The sequence below is a fragment of the Protomyctophum bolini genome, assembly GCF_963924005.1.
Source record: "Protomyctophum bolini genome assembly, chromosome: 5".
Taxonomy (NCBI): domain Eukaryota; kingdom Metazoa; phylum Chordata; class Actinopteri; order Myctophiformes; family Myctophidae; genus Protomyctophum; species Protomyctophum bolini.
The window spans coordinates 15,755,751-15,776,037 of NC_137866.1; the positions used below are offsets into that span (position 1 = coordinate 15,755,751).

The 20,287-nt window shown below is 42.7% G+C and overlaps 1 protein-coding gene across 3 annotated transcripts in view; it reads right to left on the minus strand.

Annotated features, from left to right (window-relative positions):
* uba1 (ubiquitin-like modifier activating enzyme 1) overlaps positions 1-20,287 on the minus strand; it is a 32,917-nt gene that overhangs the window by 7,812 nt on the left and 4,818 nt on the right. For 2 of the 3 annotated variants that reach the window (XM_080764669.1, XM_080764667.1), the window contains exons 2-19: positions 18,098-18,214; positions 17,921-17,979; positions 17,408-17,576; positions 15,392-15,526; positions 14,869-14,975; positions 13,450-13,540; positions 13,219-13,351; positions 13,038-13,135; positions 12,781-12,927; positions 11,041-11,217; positions 8,534-8,635; positions 8,318-8,398; positions 7,739-7,891; positions 4,763-4,928; positions 2,365-2,561; positions 1,757-1,821; positions 609-804; positions 1-75 (exon numbers count right to left, since the gene is read on the minus strand). In XM_080764669.1, coding sequence (XP_080620795.1) covers positions 1-75; positions 609-804; positions 1,757-1,821; positions 2,365-2,561; positions 4,763-4,928; positions 7,739-7,891; positions 8,318-8,398; positions 8,534-8,635; positions 11,041-11,217; positions 12,781-12,927; positions 13,038-13,135; positions 13,219-13,351; positions 13,450-13,540; positions 14,869-14,975; positions 15,392-15,526; positions 17,408-17,576; positions 17,921-17,979; positions 18,098-18,214 — 2,268 coding nt within the window. Of the gene's footprint in view, positions 76-608; positions 805-1,756; positions 1,822-2,364; positions 2,562-4,762; positions 4,929-7,738; positions 7,892-8,317; positions 8,399-8,533; positions 8,636-11,040; positions 11,218-12,780; positions 12,928-13,037; positions 13,136-13,218; positions 13,352-13,449; positions 13,541-14,868; positions 14,976-15,391; positions 15,527-17,407; positions 17,577-17,920; positions 17,980-18,097; positions 18,215-20,044; positions 20,282-20,287 lie in introns of those variants that run through there. The other variant, XM_080764668.1, reaches the window with a different exon arrangement.

Genomic DNA, 20,287 nt, shown 5'->3' on the forward strand with positions numbered 1-20,287 from the left:
ATTGCTAGTGCTGAATTCTAGGGGATGAGGACATCTCTTTGGACCAGACCAGAAGGGGGCGCCAGAGCTGGTGAGCTGAAAGACCAGACAACAACAGTGTTATTTTCCATTGAGCCAGTAGAGAAATGTACTCATACAAAACACTGCAAAATTCCTGAGTGTTAATTTCACTTTTGAAGAGTACAGATGGCCCGATATGTCTATGTTTTTGGACATGGAAGGTTTTGCTGCATAGAATGGGCACACAAAGGTCACATTCATACCAGGATGCTTTACTGAGGTTAAAACGAATCCTGCTGCGTATTGTCGGAAAGTGTGCTTCGTTTGTGTGAAGGTTAATTTGAATCCTGTGTCTCATTAAACAACCGCATTTAACTTGGTGTGAATGCAATCGCATCAAATAAAGTAAACTAGAATTCGACCGGCCTTTGGCCGGTCTCACTCTAGTGCCGAGCCACGCCATCCAGGTGGCCAGTGTTCTGTACCATACTGTACTGTTCCATACTGTACTGGACTGTACCATTCCGTACTGTAGCAGACTGCACTGTATTGTTCCATACTGTACTGTAGCAGACTGTACTGTGACCAAAAATGTGACCAAAGTCTACCTGATCTGGAGGGAAGTTGTGTAGTAGCTGGCGGATGTTGTTGCTGTATTGGCACTGCCAGTGGTTGCGGGACCAGGCCACGCAGTCTGCCCAGCTGTGGGGGCAGTCATTGACCAGGCTCTTGTACACCGCTTCCAGAACCTCCAAAGGCTGAGCTCCAGGTAGTTTGAGTGTGCGCTCCATGAACTTAGGATCTCTGGAAGACACAATGAGACGATATATGAAGTGAAGTAACCTTAGGAACCTAGTATGAGTTATGGCCCAATCAGGACATTCCATTTAGGTTGATATTGTGGAATGTTCTGTGGATTGGTGCAGTCATCAGATAAGCCGTGTAGTTAAAGGAGAATTCTACAACAGGCCGTTTCGAGGAAGCAATCTGATTGGTTGAAACGTCTTCTAGCCGTGGATCAAACCAGCACCATTCACCACCTAATCAAAACAAATAATGCAGCTGCTCGGTTTTCCCAGAGCGCTAGCAAACTCGGTGGCTAGGCTAGCTAGTTTCTTGGGACATTTGTGGTCGTAGTGACTACATCCGTCACTCGAGGGTGTGGTTTAACGTGATTATTGCCACTTCAGTGATGCTTGCGGAACTCGACTTCCGCAAGTGTGCCACTTGGGATATTATTTACATTATGAAGAGAAGATATAGACAAAAAAAAAAAAAGCCCCATCCAATTCCCATTCATTTAGGGCTTATGGTAGGGGAAATAGCCAATAGCCAAAAGAGTTTTTGCACAAAACACCTGGACCTCTTTGGTGGGGACGCAACGACTACAAAGAAAGGTAAGAAAGCCTTCTAGCATGGAATTCTCCTTTAATGTGAGGATTGGTCTACTGAATTGGTTACGGTCAGGAGTTCACGTAGGCCCTTTCCGAATGAAAATATGTACTAAATATTACAGTAACTCTTGAAAAGAGCGATAACATTACTTGAGAGATATTAACGTGTCAATACACTGCCCTGGTTTGTCTGTGCAGAATAATCGAAACATTTTCTGCACATTAATGTGATTAATTAACATGTACATTCAGTCAATGTAATTCATGAAGATATTTCAGTCAGTAAATCACACAAAAAGCATCTGTGTTTTAAATAGTACACACTGTCCTGGTATAAAGTAATACATGTTCTGTGGACTCACGATAGGTATTGCATGGCATTTTCTGATGGCTGCTTGAATAGACCCTCAAACTCATCACGGGCCCACTGCACAGAGGGAGGGAGAGTCAACAGGTTCATTATTCACTTATTCATGGTTCATAATGGTCTGCAGTATAGTTAAGCACTTAATACTTTCTATGTGAGCATGCCTAAATTAACCTACAGCACATCTCATTCATTTTGGGGACAACCCGATACTATAGTAGGGAAGGTCAACCTTCTCTTTTTGATCTGCCAGGTGATCGGGACCAAGATTGGGACTATTAAATTGCGTTTATCAGAAAAAAGGACAAGATATTTGCATACAAATCACATAAGTGACTACTTTGGACTTTGAAGGCTCGTTTACATCAGTAAACATGTGGTATAAATGCAATAGACTTTGGCTACCATATCACGCAATTTCAAAAGTTAGACATTGGAGGGGATAGTTCCCCTCTAAAATATTGAAAAGAGAAATGCCTGCAACACTCGGAATAAAATTTAAGTCTCAATGTGCATGGCACAACAGGAGACAGCAAACAATCAATATATTCCTTTTCACATTATGCCGTTTTATTTGCCTCTTTGAGGGTGCAGATGCTTTACCTGCAGTGTGTGTTCAATGGCATTGGGGAAGTTTTTGAGGGTGCAGATGGGGATGGACTTCTCTGGGGGGTCTTGGCTGGAGCTGTAGGACTCTGTGAGGAAGGGGATGACCACCTGCACGTTGCCCTTGGTCCCCAGAGTGCCAGACTCCAGCAGGGGCTTACGGTAGTACACACACCGGCGGTCCATATACATGCCTACACATCAGGGGGGAGAAATAAGTAACATGACTAATGGAATAAAAAACTCAAGCCGTACAACATGGACATTTCCAACTTCAAACAAATGGATTTTTAGACCACATGGATTAATGCCACTTTTAGACGGCGACTACTGCCAGATAGGCCAGTCACCCATGTACAAGGAGGAAGTTCACTGTGCCGTTCACTTCCTATCATACTGTTTTGTTTACATTCACCACCGCTAGTCGCTACATCTGTATTTGTAGGATGAGCAGGGTGAGGGAGTGCTTGCTCATTTTAGGAACTCCATACATCAGGGGTTCTCAACGTTTTTGGCTCCCGGAAATGCGTTGGCAATGTCCTGGGTACCCCCCAAATTAATTTGCCATACATCACCTACAGCTATGCATCAAGCGTTGAGAACCCACGTGAGCCATGATGTCACAGGTTTTGCGGATTCATCGTTTTGCCCGTGTACATGGACGGGGCAGGATATGGCATTTTCTACTCTGGGACTGGAAGGAGTCTTTACTTTGTTGCGTTTTCACCTCCTGCAAACGCTGTTCTCGTCTAAAGGGACCCCAGCAAACGATACTTTATTTTGCTGTCATCTATGAACACAGTTCTCGTGTAAATGGGGTCTAAAACAAAATCTCAGGACTGAAAAAGTTCAATGGCCAATTTGTGAAAACAGTGTGAAAGGAGGCCCTTACAATAGTGCCATTTCACAAACAATACCTTGCAATATCCTATGTACCGATGTTTTACTAATATAGTTTATGCTGTTCTAAATACTGCCAACCAGGTGAAGGATTGGGGCTTTAACCATTAAGATTTCATGGAAGATACTTCTGAACATATTGCCATTATAAACAAAGCTCTTGTAGATTTTTCACTGTGCATTATGCTTCCACAGAAGACATGCTGGCTTCTAATTCAAATGAATGAAATCAGTCATGGCGACTGAGAACTTGAGCCCATCTCGTGGCAGGGCTCTAAATCCCGAATTATATTTAGTCGTGTGCCGGTGTTGCACATCGAAAATACTCTATAAACTTGCACCGTGTTGTGAGCTTGTTTTTCGGTATGGTATAAATCAGGTATAAGGATGCTAATGTTTACAGCTTGATCCTAAACAACATCTCAAACACTCCCGTCTATATGATTAATTAATGTACAGTGTGCATTCATGCTCCCCGTTGACTGAACACAGACTTTGGTGACCCCATGCATGGCCTTTCCTTTGGCGCCAGTTTCCACTTAACTCATTTAGACCAGGGGACGCATCCTTATAGCATTTAACCACTTTAACCATTTTAAACTTTAGCCGTTGAAAAAATATTTTAGAAAAATCGTGAAAACGTGTGCAAATCTTTCAATATACAGTGTATATTCTTTTACAGTGAACGTTTTTAACTCAAATATTTGCTTCAACATATTTTCAGATGAGGGTCGGCCAATTACATATAATTTTTGCGGTCCTCGACATGAAATAGTTTGAGAACCACTGATAGAAACAGGTTTTTCAGAAAACTGTCATGATTTAGATTAAGACCCGAGACCAGATTCTGCCATTCTTCTAAAGGGTTAAGCACTAGATCTCCCAAAATCTAATGAGCAGATTCCCATGAGCGGAGCCACATTTGCTGTGCACAGTGAATGACCCCATCATGATGTTGCCTCTCGCACCACCCTCAGGCCAAAATGACAGATTTGCACACGAGGCGTCTCATTATCCAGTAGGCAGATTGCAAGATGAACACAACAGATTTCGTTGACCCCATGGCCTTGCCTCAAGCACCTCCTTCAGTGATTATACTAAGATATATGCCCCCACTTCATTCCGCCACCAATAATAACTTTCCATTTTTAGCACCATTAGCGAAAACACAAGGCTCAAGAGATAGAAATGTCAATCGGGTCAACCCACTTGGGGTCTGGTTGAGTGTCGAGGAGCAGCACAGCCTGTAGGGACCGCTCTGACATTTTACACCCACTGCTGCATAAACATGAAGCAATTTCAACAAGTCTGGTATCGGATACCTTGGTGAGGATCATTACCATACGTCTCCACCTTTTACCCCACATACTTTGTAGGTCAATTAGGCTTGGGGAATTGGAGCAATATATCGTCAAGAGTCCAATTGTCATTTTTATTGGGCAGTCATTTTGGCAGTTACACAGGATAGGGCATAGAAGGACTTTGGGTGCCTTACGTGCGTCAACATTATCCAGCGCATTGGCCACGCCGTCGAGGCTCTCGAAGAAGTCATCGTCGTAGACCCTCTCTGTGTCGGGGCCCACCCTGTTCTGGTGACCTGTGATCTTTATGGATGGGTTCATCTGCTTCACCGCGGCTGCTGCCGTCTCACTCTTCATTTTCTGATAGAATGCACAGGAACACAAAATCACCTAAAAAACCATATCCCTCATCTCTGGTCAGAAGCAAATATCAAGACTGCTTTACAGTCTCGGCATCACAAAGCATTCCTTTTAGTGGTGCACGATATTGATTTTTTTAAACAGATACCGATATCGATAACTTCTTGCTTATCAAGACAGATACCGATACGATAACCGATAATAAAAATATATAGACATGAATAAAAAATACATACTAGTGAGTAACGGTACATGTAACACAGCTTTGACCTAAGCAATTACAGTATAGTAGGCTATATCAGTGGTTCCTAAAGTGGGGTTCGGGGACCCCCGGCCCCAGGGGTACCTGAGGGAGTTCCAGGGGGTCCCCAGCTAAATTATATAGTTAGGAACCAAATGGACCCTTATGGGTCTGTAACTCTGAGTGTACAAATGGAACATTTCCAGTTGCATACCCTCAGAGTAAAAATAACATTGATTTTACAATATAAATTGGGAGTCCCAGAGCAAATTGTGATTGGCCAGATGACGTATGATGATAAGAGTGCCCCTCACTTCACACAGGTGTGAATTTTTTTAAATGAATAAAAACAACAATATAATGTCTGTGAATGTCTGTGTGTGTCCGGTCAGTTGGCCTCAAAACTTTTCCATGTCAAGGAGCAAGGACCCCAAATTGTTAGCCCACAGACACCCATTTGAAAATATATGCCAGGGCTCTAGCAGTGATTCTCATCATTTTTATTTCAAGGACACCCAGTTTGACATGCATTAGGCTACTGACCCCCCATTTAATGCCATTTACATAAGGGACCTCAATTTATAATTTTTTATTTATATCGTAAAATCAATGTCAACTCTGAGAGGGTACAAATGGAACCAAATGGACCTGTAAGGGTCAATTTCGTTCCATTTGTAAACTCTGACTCCCAGGATCCCACTTTGAGAACCACTATTGTCTGTGTGTGTGCGTGTGTAAACACAAATACAACACTATCCAAGTTCCAGTGATAGACGTTGTTGTTAGCATATAAGTCATTAGCATGGTCTGTAGCATCATGTAGCCAAACAGCTACTACTTCTACATTTCTCAACCAAAACGGTCGCGTCGCGTTTCACAATGCTACACAACTGGAGCAAATTAATAAACTACAACCGGTAACGAGTGACACGCATTCAACAGCGCGATGAATGAACGAGCACCAATACGCGCTTGTCAGCTGCTGAGCTGCTGAGACAGTCACCGTTCGTATGAATGCGAGTCAGTGAGTGAAATGAGAGAGGGGAGATAGAGAGGAGAAGCAGGCGGGGCTATTAGCCTGCTATGGAACTACACACTGCAACAGACAGAGTGGAGAAGCGTCTCTCTCTCGCTCGTCTCAGCCATTCCTCCGGAGAGATTGGCGACTCGGGGAGCGTTTGGGCGCACCACAGAAATGATTGGTAGTCCCATAGTTGCTACCAACTATATTTTTTATGTCGCACAGATAAAATTTCAGGCGCATTTGCGTCCAAAATGATCGCAATTTCGAGCCCATATAAAGTATATTATCGGCGCTATTATAACGTTATCGAATTTATCGGGATGACGTCATAATTGCTAATATCGGGTCGAAATTTATCGGGACGATAATTATCGTGCATCCCTAATTCCTTTTAAGTTCATGAATTAAAACTGCATTATATTTCATATCCTTGTTGATTGATTTTCCTAGAATGTTCTACTTTTGTAGAATATTCCAATATATCCCAATGCAAGTGCGCTATAATAAAAGTATGGATTTGTATAATTATGTAGTAGTTTCAAAATAACATACCGATATTGCTAATAAATACTAACTACTAAACTACTGCAAATACACAAACTGTCCCCCTTTACTTCAACGTATTTATGCTTACAAATCAAAGCTTTCATAGTTTAATTTACAGAACAATCCTAACCTTCCTCTGCTAGATCCAACTGGAAAATTAAGTTTTTACATGATGGCACTGGTGCTCACAATTTAAACATTTAGGAGGACCAGGAAAAATGTAGGATCGCCCGCCAAACATACCACACAAAAGGGTCGGGTTTGGACAAAACGTTTTTTAAGGTAGACTACACCAATGCAAGTCATTGCAACTCAATGAATTGCATTGGTGTGGTTTACCTTAAAAAAAAAAACATTGTCCCAACCCGACCCTTTGGTGTGGTCTTTAGTGTTTCAATATGCTACATAATTGATTCAGAATATTGAAAACGGCTTCAATACGAATTTGCTGAAATATACCAGCCATGCATTCTCCAATGACTTGTCTCCACCTAGTGTGCCCACACACACACACAGCTCTGCTTTCTCATTCACACCGAGAACATTTCAATCTTTACACAATCAGCTTTCGTCGTTTATCAACTTCAAAATACCGTAGGCAAGTAATTTGGCACACTGATATCTCACAAAAAGCGCTAGAATGAGGGCACAGCCATGCTCAGCAACGCCCCCGCTCTGGGGTGTCAATGAGTGAACAGTCTCCAAGCTATTAGAACTATTAACACCAAGGGCTACCGCCAGCTCAGAAGGGAAGTATTTTTATGGATGGCAGAGGAAGGCTCGTTTTGGTTCACTTGATGTACCATTTTGGTCGCACCACACCCACAGCAATAATTATTCATCAGCAATATATATTTAAGACTTTGTAATTTAGTGTTATGTAGGCAGGCATTAGAAATTCACAAAAATACCAAACAAACTAAATCTTATTGTACCCATCTGTGGCACTTTTAAAACCTTTGAAGCAAGAATGTAAGACTTTAAGGATGCATTACTAACCGTGACATCCCAGGGTCTGAAGAGGAACTGTCTGTTGAGGTTGGACTTCTCTATGGTGTCCATGTCCGTCACAATGACCTCTCCGTCCCCAGCAGCAAGACCAATCATGGCAAAGTTCTTCATAAGCTCGCAGCCAATGGCACCCGCCCCAACCTGACAAGGCCAATAGGTAACACAATTAGCAGGGTATATCCATGTAGGGATGCAGTAGTTAATCAAACCAATATAATTATATATATTTTTTTTATTTTTATTTTTTTTCTAAATTAGCAAAAATAGTCCATCTACATAAATTGTGTAGGTTATATACATTTATTTTGTTATATAAATATTTTAAAAATCTCTAATTGACTGTTGCAGTCCTATCTATATCCATGTTCCATTTGCAATTATATGAGGGTATTTGGGGAAGCAATATCAATGTGCTATGTTCAAGAGAACAACCTAAATGCTGGTCTATGTTGTTCCGAGCAGATCGTTAGGCTTTAGCTGTGAGGAAAAGAAAATGGTAAAGACAAATTCTCCCCAGCAACAGAACACACAGAAAAAGGTGTCTACATCCATGATTGGCTGACTCACCAGGAAGTAGCGCTGTTTGCCAAGTGCTTCCTGCAGCTTGGACCCGAACACTGCAACCTGGCCATCGTAGCGACAGTTCCTCTGGGTGAGGTAAAAGAAAAACAAAAAAAAGAACAGAACCAAGACAGGAAGATGGTTTAGCGCCATCATTCATCACCAATGATAAATACATTGGTTATTAGTCTGTGTGTATCGTGTGTTTATGTAAGCACTTACAGGAGAGCAATCCTCCTCTGTGAGCGAATCTTCTTCAGGCAGGCACTCCAAGGCATCATAGTACAGCCACTGCATCATTGGCATGAACTTTCCTGTGCACGCCTAAAAAGAAACAATACATGCAGGAGATTTGCTAGCATGTCCGAACTTGTCTAATGAGAGATACCACAAAACAAACTAATTATATACCGATAAGAGTGCCCTGACTTGCGTAAGTGTTCAATAACAGAGTGAGGAGACCTAACTTTTTGAAAGTCTGACACCAATTTGTACGTACAGTATGTAGGCAAAAGGCCACCCGGCGACCAAAACTGGCCCACCAACAATAATATCTGGCCTGTAAATTATTGTAAATAATAAATTGTAAATCATTTACAATATCTCACCATCACTCCCACATATAGGTTATAATGTCTAAATAGATAATTTACCCACACCTGTACAATGTGTATTACACTTTGAAGAATGCTTATTATACTTTTGTTTTGTCACTTCACTACTCCGTCTGGAAAGGGTCCCATCTCCAAGGTAGGCGGGACATGTAGACCTATCGACCCGTGGCTTCTGATTGAAAAACACCAGTTTGGCGTATCAATGAGCACCTACTGCTGTTGCCCTGTTGAATGATGCGCAGTAGCTTCAATTCAAGTAAACTCACCCCACACAGCCATCAGTTGTACTGCTGAATCTGACGGACTACTAAATCAAATTAGTGTTTACTTTTTACCTTAGGATTTACTATCGAGTCGAGTCTCAGTGAGAAGCATGGACATGCGCTGGCTGATGACGTATCAGCAACAACGTGGCTACTTAACAGGTGACGTGACATTATGAAATACGAGTCAAACGCCTGCTGGCCAGACAGAGTAGCGAAGTGACAAAACACATCACAGAACGCAGCAAAGCAGGCTAGAACACAGGCTAGAAACCAGGTAGGATGAACACAGTTCTTCTCATGCCATTCATCTTTGAATGTTTTTACGGTCAACCTGCCTCTTTTGATTTTACAATGACATTTTTGTCTTGCTCGAACGAATTGACACCTGGTGCAACATTAGAACACCACGTTGTTCTACCTTTTATGCTGGTGCGCTCTGTGTCAGCTATTGCTATACATTAGTGCTGCCAGAATTGTCCAAGCATTACATTCGGATTCAAAAACCCACGTGGATTCGATCAATTCGAGCCATTGGGATTTCTATTTAAATTCGGGGTCATTCGGATTTTTTAATAATTATATTTACACCAATACAACCTGAGACATAACATTTAAGATCGCATTGCTGGCGCAAATCTCTCTCTCCGCGCATTGGTGGTGCTGAAAACCGAGTTGGAACACAACGCATGCATTCTCCCTTCTCCAGTAAAAGTTCACCGACATTTTTCTTAAATGAGCAATCCTACCACTGTACACACAGCCTTATCAAAACGAGGCACGGAGGCAGTATTAATTCACAGAACAGAACACTGCATTGCTGCCGGACGCGGCGCCACATTTCATCCTTACGCATTTTATTTATCTTTTTATAATTTCCTGAAGGATAAAGTCGCTTCATGAGTGATAGATCTGTGTGTTGTCCGAAACACCGAAGCAAACTAAAGCCTGTCCCAGATTCTGATTACTAGATACGCTGTTGACGGAAGATTTCACCCTTCTGAGCAGCGTACACTCACTGCGCAAAGAACGTAAAAGGCTCCCGCAGCCCCGCCCGCCCTGTGCTCACTACGGGCTGCGCTGCGTAGTCTGTGTTTAGGAAGAGTGCGAGGCAGCTGATTTATTCTTCATTGTATGCCGGTGTCGGCGTGTCGAGTGGCAAATATAACTAATCTACAAGCTCACAAGTCACAACGCTTACCCATGGCACCGTCTCGCGAAAACTAATAACTAAAAATATTTTTTATTCTAACCGTAATTTTATATATTCGGTTATTCATTTATTTTTTTGATTTGAAAATTCGTTAGAATATGGAATATTCGTTGGCAGCACTACTATACATGTAGCAACATAACCATTTAAAGATTAAAATAATTAATCAGAATTTGAAGGTTTTCAGAAACCTTAGGTCAGGCCCTAGGAGGCGTTCCCAGATTTGGCCTCAGGCCTCAATGGGTTAAAAAACACAAACACCAGTGTTTCTCATGTCTCAAACACAATGTTCTTTCCATATCCGAGAAGAGACCTTGAACAATGAAAGAGATCCTGTTTTAAGAGCGAGCTCGTTTTTCTCTGTGCGAAAAGAAAGCACAACTGTGCCCTCCAGAAATTTATTTTTTTCTCTTCATTTTAATTAAGTATATGTCCTCCAAGTGCAAAATTCAAGGGTGTGGCCTGCACCAAATGATTACATGTATTTCAATCTGCATCTGTAACATTTGACTGCAGTTTTACACAAATCCTTATCAACTTGCACATCCACAGAATACGAATGCAATGAATGCATACAGTATCTCCTTATTTTAGATATGTCTAAGTCTGGTGAATAAACAGCATGGCGAGTCTGCTTACCTTCATAACTTCCTGTGCGGCCAGTCCACCAATGAAAGCGTTGAGTGGTGCCAGGTCGCCGGCAGCTACGCAGGAAAACTTCTTGATGAGAGCTTCGTCCAGCTGCTCCACTTTGGCCGACCCCGTCAGGGCCGAGTTCACCTCCTTAGACAACGTCACCATCTCATCACCATCAGCCTGGAATACACAGCAACGTGGATTACATCTAAATACAATCTCACTGAACATGTGTGCGATGTGTGAAACCATGTGACAGGAGCCCTGCCCACTAGTGCCGTCATGCTCATAGAACGCAGTACCACGCCGTGGTAACAGTAATTTTTTGACGTGCACGGACGGAACGGTCCACGCCATACATACCCAAAAATCCATTGGTCAACTGTTAGCCTACTTGCATAACAGGTGGCAGTGAGTGTCCCCCCGGCCGACACCTCCACCCAGATTCACACCGTGTCAAGTACCAAAAACAAATTTGTTTACCATCAACGTCCTCATACACTGCATGAAGGCAACACAGTTGAGTATGTTGACACCATAGACTGTAAAAAATATGGACAAAGCGTTCCCCGGGTCTAACATGAACGTAAAATGAAGCCTGTCAGTCCTTGTATTGTAAATCGCCATCTTTCTAGATCCGTTTGGGCCCAGCTGGCCCATTGGCTGGCCCAGACAACAAGGCGGGACTTCCCCCCTTCTTCTTCGTTGGTTTTTATTTTGACTCGAGTGGGTGGGGAATCCCGATCATAGACTGTAACAGTAGCCACGCCCCTCAGAACATACGCGACTTTATGGTATTTTTTTTAATAAATGGGACCATAATTTTCCAAAAAGAATATTATGACATTAGAAATGAGACTTTAAACTAGTGACTGGAAGCAGAAAGTATTCATGACCATGTTTATTATGGTAATACAGTCTAGGTGAAGTTGGTCCCAAATACATGGACTTCTATGGGGCTATGGGTTTTTTTGGGCCCAATGACAGCGCCACAACAGGCCATTATATGAACTTTCAGGAAATCCCGATTTCCATAGTGGCTTCACAAAATATCTGTCTGACTGCCCCCCTGGTTGACACACACACACACACACACACACAGGTCTGAACACAGATCAGGAAAATATTCCTTCAAAAGCAAACTTATTAGTTATGCTTATTCTACTGCAGCCACGCCACCTACACTTCCAGCAGCAGAAGCAGTGACACTGGATGACCAATCAGGCGAGCTGCCTTAAGTAAACTAAACAAGTTAACATGCTGTGCAAAATGAAAGTGTGCATTTACCTCATTTATTATTTATTTACTGTGTTTCTCTTAAGATTAATGAATCATCATGAAACAACAGCTGTTTCCATCAGCAAGAAATAATCGCGTTTTAATAGAAAATGTGATTAACCTGTTCTTGACAGAAATGCAAACATATTCGTATGTTATTGTTACAATTGCTACTAAATACTATAATGGCCTATGCAGCTTTTCTTTACCTGAACAAAATAAAACAAAATGACAAAAAAGCCAATTACTGTTTTGTCCATTTCCGCAGTCGCTGCGCAACATATTACACAGAAGACATGATGGAGTCTATGGAATCTAAATTACTCAAATCTATAGAATCCAAATGTTTATTCTATGCAGTGTTCAATGCATTACACTATGCCTTTGAAACATTTCCTGGCAGAGGTCATCTTAACATTATGCACTTATAATTTCATCATTCCAAATAGAAAACGTCAGCGTTACCTGGTTCCAAGGCTTGGGGAGGCGTTCGTTTTTCTTCTGGAAGGCGTGAAGCGCCTGGAAGGCCACATGCAGCTGTGCTGGACGTTCAAACTTGGCAAAGTCTGTCATTGTGAACTCTGGCTCGGCCATGGAGGATGTGAGTGATTTCTGCACAGGTAAGACAACGCAGCAAAGTGAGATACGGCAGGGTCGTCAACCTGCAACGTTTGTGACCTTGCAGTTAGTTGCTTGACGCAGTAAAAATAGAAGCCACTTACGAAAGCTATCTTTTTGGGCATCTTGACCTGAGACACAATCCCACCTCTCACGTAATCAGAAAAGCCAGTTGTGTCGCAGATACTGAAGGTGTAGGGACCTGAGTAAAGAGGACAGTCAAGTTAAACAATAATCACCTTCATCCAACGCTGTGACAACATCCTATGTGGAAATGCGTCTTACCCAGAGCCTTGATTTCAACAGGCTTGCAGCCGTTTAGATCGGTCATACCCTGAACCTCTGTGAAGGTGACGGAGTCTCCGCTCTCAAAGCCATGACGCGCTTCATCCAGACATGTCACAACGCCAGCAGCATCCTGGAGAAACGGGGTGACCAAACATCTTTGCATACCACTCGCTTCCCATTAAGTGATGAAACATGACAGTAGCTGGGTGGTCGGGTGCATCCACTAACCTTGGTGATCATGGAGATCATGGCAGTCAGAGGTGTCTCTCCGTTTGAGTCGATCACCACCATCTCCTCACCAAAGTCGCAGAACAACATGCTACAAAACAGACATAAGCCAATATTAGAAACTCATTGACAGACGACGTAAATTAACACTTTAATTGCCCAGGGTGATTTAATCCATTAAATTATAGCGCCCAGTCGATTTATAAACACTGGGCACTTTTACCGACTGACTGGATGTTGTTCCGGATGTGGCTGTAGAAGCTAGATGTAGCCACACCACTCTAGAGGCGATCTACAACAACGGGAGTTAAGAATAAATCTATCGTGACTAGCGACTGAACCACGGTGGGCCGTCTAAAACAGGATATTTTTTTATAATTAGACGGGATGATTTAGATAGCTACTAGTTATTAACGTTTTAAGATTTTCGTTGTTTAAGATTTCCAGGCTGTGGAGCGATGCGATCCGTTTTCATATCAATAAACTTTTGGATCAAACTTGTCTTGGGCGTCGGGCGTTACTAATAGAAAGGACAAAGAACTTCGTCCTGGTTGATGGGAGTGTTAGACTCGCTTATGTGCCACAGCAGGACACGATGCAGGATGGCTAAGAGAAGGGTTCCCATTTTGTTTAACATTTCCATGAATTACAATTTGTGTGCATTTAGAAATCACAGCTGAAATGATAATTGCAACAAACTGGTTACATCATTTGTAAAGTCAAACTAGTACCTAGTAATAACTAGGTAACTTATGGTTGTGTCATGTCACGATTGTGGGCAGTTTCAAATGAATTCAGGTCAGTCAATGCTTTGCATGGACGGCAACCACATAGAGCCACTGTGACTAAAGACCCATGGTGCGATAAGAACACTTTGGCAGCCGGCATCTCCCAGGGGTCTATAGTTGGTCCCCTCCATTTCTTTGCCCTCTACGCAAGATCTCTTTGCCAATATTCTTGCTGAATGTTCACCTATTATAACATGAATATTGCATTATGGAGGCTAGAGTTCATCTGGTTCATAACTTCATACTGCTCCAGATTAACTCTTTTGAACTGGTTCAACAGCTGAGCTCTTCTCAAGCCTGCGAGGATATCCACACATACCTCCATCAATCCTAAAGACTTTGAAAGGACTATGAAACTTGCACAATTTACAGGCAGGACGTATCCTTTCACTGTGTACATCTGCTACCCAAATAACAAAAACATGTCATCCATTTTAAAATATGCAGTTAGGTCTGTACACTGTGGGTGCAATGTGGTGTAGTCTGCGGTCACTGGGTTTGTTTTGTAGCGTCTTCACAATAGAATGGCACCAATTACTGTAGCTCTATTGGGCTCTATGTGCAACAGTGGTTCTCAACGGTGAAAACGTCTTAGGTTTTAGCGAGTAAATGGCACATTTAAGACTCTTACCCAAACAGTCCCCGTGTGTCTGCGATGACCAGCTTGACTCCATTGCTGTGGCAAAGTTCACCTAAATGATGCTGCTCCTCCAGACTGGAGTTGGTCAGCACTACCACCTAGAGCACAGGAACAAAATGTGAAATCACAGGCTTGCATCCACACGCTGAATTGGATCCACAATAAGGATCAGGTTTTTTGGGACCGGTCCCGATCAGATCGTTTCTCATGATCGGCCGATATCGATCTTGTGCGTAACAGGAAAATTTGAATATTTCCAAAAATATTATACGTCAAAACTGTTCCTGTGTGTGGGGAGGAAGGGGGAAATGTCACCAAGACGCAAATTTATATACTATATATATCTGACTTTTATACCACTTAAATGGTATAAAAGATTAGTTTCTCCGGATAGTGTAAATTGCCGATCACCAATCTAGTCAATTGGAGTGAATATCGGCCGATCACCGATCGTTGGTGGATCGATCGGAGCATCTCTAATCCACATTAAAAAGTGCTGGTAGCGAACATATACCTGGAATTGGGTGAGGTAGTCCTCTGTGAGTGTTCCGGTGTAGGCTGCCACGGGGACATAGCTGTTGAGTTCAGCCAGACGAGTCTGACTCACCTCTGCCCTGTTCTTACCTAGATCCTCTTCCCGCAGGTAGAACTGACAAAACAAACAACATTTTAGGAATGCACTAGCTGTTGGTCGACATTATGCAGTAACAAACGGTTACGCAGTAACAAACTCTGGGTACAAATGCAGACTTCAAAAGAACAGTGCATTCTTATCTGATTTATTAGGCCAGTGGTTCTCAACCTTTCAGGATGCGACCCCCCCATAATCATATTTGAAAGGGGAACCTCCCAGGCTCTCACCCTGACAAGCACAAGGAATGTAGGAGTTGAGTCATAACATTTTATTTGACTAATTTTCACAGATAAATAGCAGATACAAGCTCACAACTTTTAGATCGTATATTTTCAAAATATTCTTATATTTGACAATTTGGCCAATGTTTGACCAGTTACCAAAATAGTCTAAAACTTAACCTATATATTATTTTGATATCGGTTCCATTAGATACAGTATTTTAGGCCGATATTGCAGATACCGATATGACCATCTATATCAGTCCCTCTGTAATATGTTGTAGGGATGCATAATTTAGTGAACAATCAATAATTGATGTCAATATACTGAGGAATGTGTACCAGACATGGCGATAAATGGGAGGATGGATTCAAATGGATCAAAGCGGGGTTGCTATAATAAGTAAGTCATGATAAATCGAGGCTGTTTAATGGTACTTTAATGAGCAGACTATGTGAGCCGTGGCAAATGGCAATGTGCATATAAGGAGCTGGGGTAGTGCTGTACGATTCTTGCTCAAATGTGAATCTCGATATTCCTACAAGAATTGAGATAATTTTTTTCCCATGAAAATATTTATTGTCTTTAGTCTGTAGTTGCTGAACAACTACAATCAAAATGTGGCACCTAGAGCCAACTACTGTCTTTAAACAGACAACAAATTGCTTGACTTAAACCTCTCTTCAAGTCGCTCTTGTAGCAGAGAGCAACTCAAATGAATTGGACAGCAAACTAGTGCTGCACGGTTCTTGCTCAATTGCAGAAATGAGATCGGGTCAGAGGGTCTGTGTCTGAATCTAGTAATTGTGCAGCTGCAGCACTAAGCTGGGGTGAGGTTCTCAGAATGACTTTTAGTTGCATCAGAAGTATTTTAAATATAGCATCACCGCTTCATCATACTGAATACAGTAGGGCAATCTCTACATTTAGTAGATTGGGTGCAAATTGAACAAGCCAAATTCAAGGTGTCATGCCAAATTCATGTTATGTCGTACGACCGTGTCACTCGCTGAAAATAGCCGATTGACAGGCTCCAATGCTTTGCGGATGTGAGCTTGCCTTGAGGATCAGCTATTTTCAGCGCACGACAACATTGTTGGATTTAGTATAAATCAGGCTATGGTCTGACAACAGGCAACATGGTTGTTTTATTCCCATAGCGATGTTGTCCAATAGGCCTTCTCTCTTCACTACTAGTCTGTGCCCCTAGCACAGGATACACACTGCTAAATCTAGGTCAGTCATGGTCAGTAAGGGAGGGGCTGCTTGCTGCCGCCCTATTGTTAGATGGCTACAACAGAATGAGTAATAATAATACCATTATATTGACCTTTCAGTTTCATGTATCAAAAGAAATCGAATCGTGTGGATCTTGGGATCCACATGGAAATGACATAGGTCCAATGTGGATCTCTGACTTCATGTGGCTGGGACGCCAGAAATCGATGACATCAGTTAGTTATGACCCATGCATTAGTAATCACTCCAAATTTGGGCTCAAGACATTTGGCACCGTTCAGTCCTGACATTTGCGAGCTTAGCTCTGGACAGGACACACTGGCCTTCTTATAGACTGCTAGCCTGCTGCAGAGCCATGCCATAAAAACTAGCCAAATGACAATGAATGTAATAATCATGACCAATTAACAAAAATTGTGCTGTAAACCAACTCACCTGTGAGGAGAGGTCTCTCCACTCCGCAACACCCTGGTCGTGTACAGCGACACTTTTGACTCCAGCCAGGATGACGTTCTTGGCTATCTCCACTCCAAGGCCTCTCATGCCAGAGACGAGGACGTTGGACTTCTGCATGCGCTTCATAGCATCATGGCCCAGCACATAACTGCAGGACGAAAAGGCATCATTATCCACATGTAGCCATTGCATCATCTCTAGTCTGGGCATTTCATAATAGTGTTGCAGTCTCGCCCCTGACGACAGGCCCGGAAGAGAATCCCCCATTCATTTTTCCCATAGACGTTTCAAAATGTATTTACGTGAACGGAAATGGCAGTTTCCTTAATGGGATTTTGGAAGGTGTAGTTCCAGACTCAATATAGCATTAGGAGATTGTGGCATAGTTGTATGGCTACGCGAGACTAGGGGACCCCCAGTCAACAAAATATATAGAGTTCATGAGGCTAAACGAGTGCAGGCTTGATTGATGAAGATTATGATGGAACTTACAGTTGTCTGGAGTACAGGCCTTCATCGATCTCCGCATCATTGCCATTCTTCGCCATGCCCTGGAGAGATAAATGGCACATGTCAGTTTGTGTTGAATGTTTTGCCAGTACCAAATGATGGTGTGTGTGCATGCGCACGCCCTTAGATTGGCAGGTGTGTGACTGTGTGTGCGCTTACGTTGGCAGGTGTGTGGGACAGTTCAGTTCTGACAGAGTTAGAGGAGGAGCAGTGGGATCCCGTCTTCGTCTCTGTTCCTGACAAGCGACGCTTCTTGGACAGCGGCGAGCTGGACATCTGTGATGCAAACACACACACAGCACATTACGGAACGTTCATTTCCCAATCACATTGATCAAGTGGCAGCTAACAGTCCAACATCGATTTGAGAGTTCCCATTACGGTGTTATTTATATTCAACCAGTAATGAGGCCATTATGAAAAGTTCTGATACGGTAGGTGACCACCGAAAATTACAACATGACATCATGCCGCAGTGAGTGACAAGCGACTCACCACTCACCCAAACACATCTGTTTTTACTAACCACCGTTTCAGTGGTCACCTTATCACCTTAAACTGGAGTATGTAATAGGCCTTAACAAGGACATTATGTACAAAGACAGTTAAAAGTTGACATATTTATAGGCCATGATAAGTGGTTTCACCATGTAAAATGTTTAAATTGTAAGGCAAGATGATTACATATTTATGATAGGTATTCAAGCTAAACACCATCCCATCCCTTTCATGTAGGGAGGAAAGAAAGGATTTCTAGTTTGGGTAGCAGCTGGGCTGGCTGCATGCCAAGCAAAAAAAATCTACTAGAAAACGAACTGGGTCCTGGGAAGAGACATGAATAGCAGCATTATCAGCCCTTTTCATACTCTGAGACAGAGGTGGCTTGTTTATGTACCGGTATTGTTTATTATTATGTAGGGACCGCCCACCTCGTTTCAACAAAAGCGCTGAATCATTAGAACTTCACTGCGGTAGAGCAAGAGCACAGGGTGCAACACTTTGACAATGACTCGCAGGTGTAGAAGCAAGGGCCACGCCATCATTTAGAAGTGGCTACGAAAGAACACCAATTATTTATTTCTAGAGTTATAAAAAATAAATCACGCGCATTGCAAGTGTCGCTATTATGTGTCTTCTTGAGACAAGTTACTTGGAGAACTGAAACAGGTCGCATATTATTAAAGAATCGATTCTCTATTAGACAAACCAGAATTTCCGCATCCAATGCGGCTCCCTGCCTGCGTGCCAGAAGTGAAACTTCTGGCTATGGGTACCGTAACATGTTATGATGCAAAATACAGCGAAGTGTTTTATTTTTATGAAGGCTTCAAATTTATATCGAACGAGAAATGGGTGGGGAAAAAAAGACACCGACATATTCACATCTCACCCAGCAGATTATGATCCGATTTATTACTAGCCACCAAAGCGAAAATGAAGGCATCGAGAATGATACAGCAAAGCTCCCCACGTAGGTTTCGGATTACGCCCGTTCGCTTAAATAAATCCCCATCTGAAGATATTAATGATTAGCCCGTGGGCAACATTTTCCACTCTTTTCCAAATTAAAAAACGTCCTAAAACAAACAGCTGAGCAACAAAGCACAAAGAGACTCTCTACGGAGGGAGGGGAGATAGTAGGTCGTGTTAACCGCTAATAATCACACCTATAAGTGATTTTGGCTTGTGCAGTGAGTGGATCATTCATTCCGCTAAGCACCCAACATCAATAACTTATAGCAGCAAGAAAACACCGGACTTCCAGCCGGGATCCACTCTAGTTTAGCCTCTAGCGGACTGACTTCACCACTAGGCCTTCCAATCCAACCCCAGTGCGGAACACAAGTTCACGGTCTCGCTAGCTGGCTTGTTGTAATAAAAAGGGTAGCAACCTGCTCTCTCCTCCTCCTACCAATGACAATAGCTTCGTTCCGATAGCTAACACACGACCGCATGGGTGTTTTAGCAGTTTCTAACACCTGCCCACCGACATGGAAGGGGGGGAAAACACTCGAACTTTATTGTTAAGCAGCCATTTATTCTGCCGGATGAAAGCCTAGCAACTGGCTTCTGCACTCGTGCCCCCATTGATTTGTCTTGTCTTACCAATAATCCTTCTCTGTCCCTTCTCAAAGCAAACCGCTCCTCTCTTCCTTTAGATGTCCGGGGGTGTCAACAATTACGATGGTTGGATTCAGCCGGTTAAGGACAAAAAAATAACGAAACGCAATGCGGGGTTGGTTAAAGGGGCTTCCTACTAGGCTATATTGTCGAGTCACTATGTCGTTTTTTTTCCTCTCCTCCTGCTCGAGAGTCCAATGTTAATCGCGTTGCTGGCTTTGCGACTGC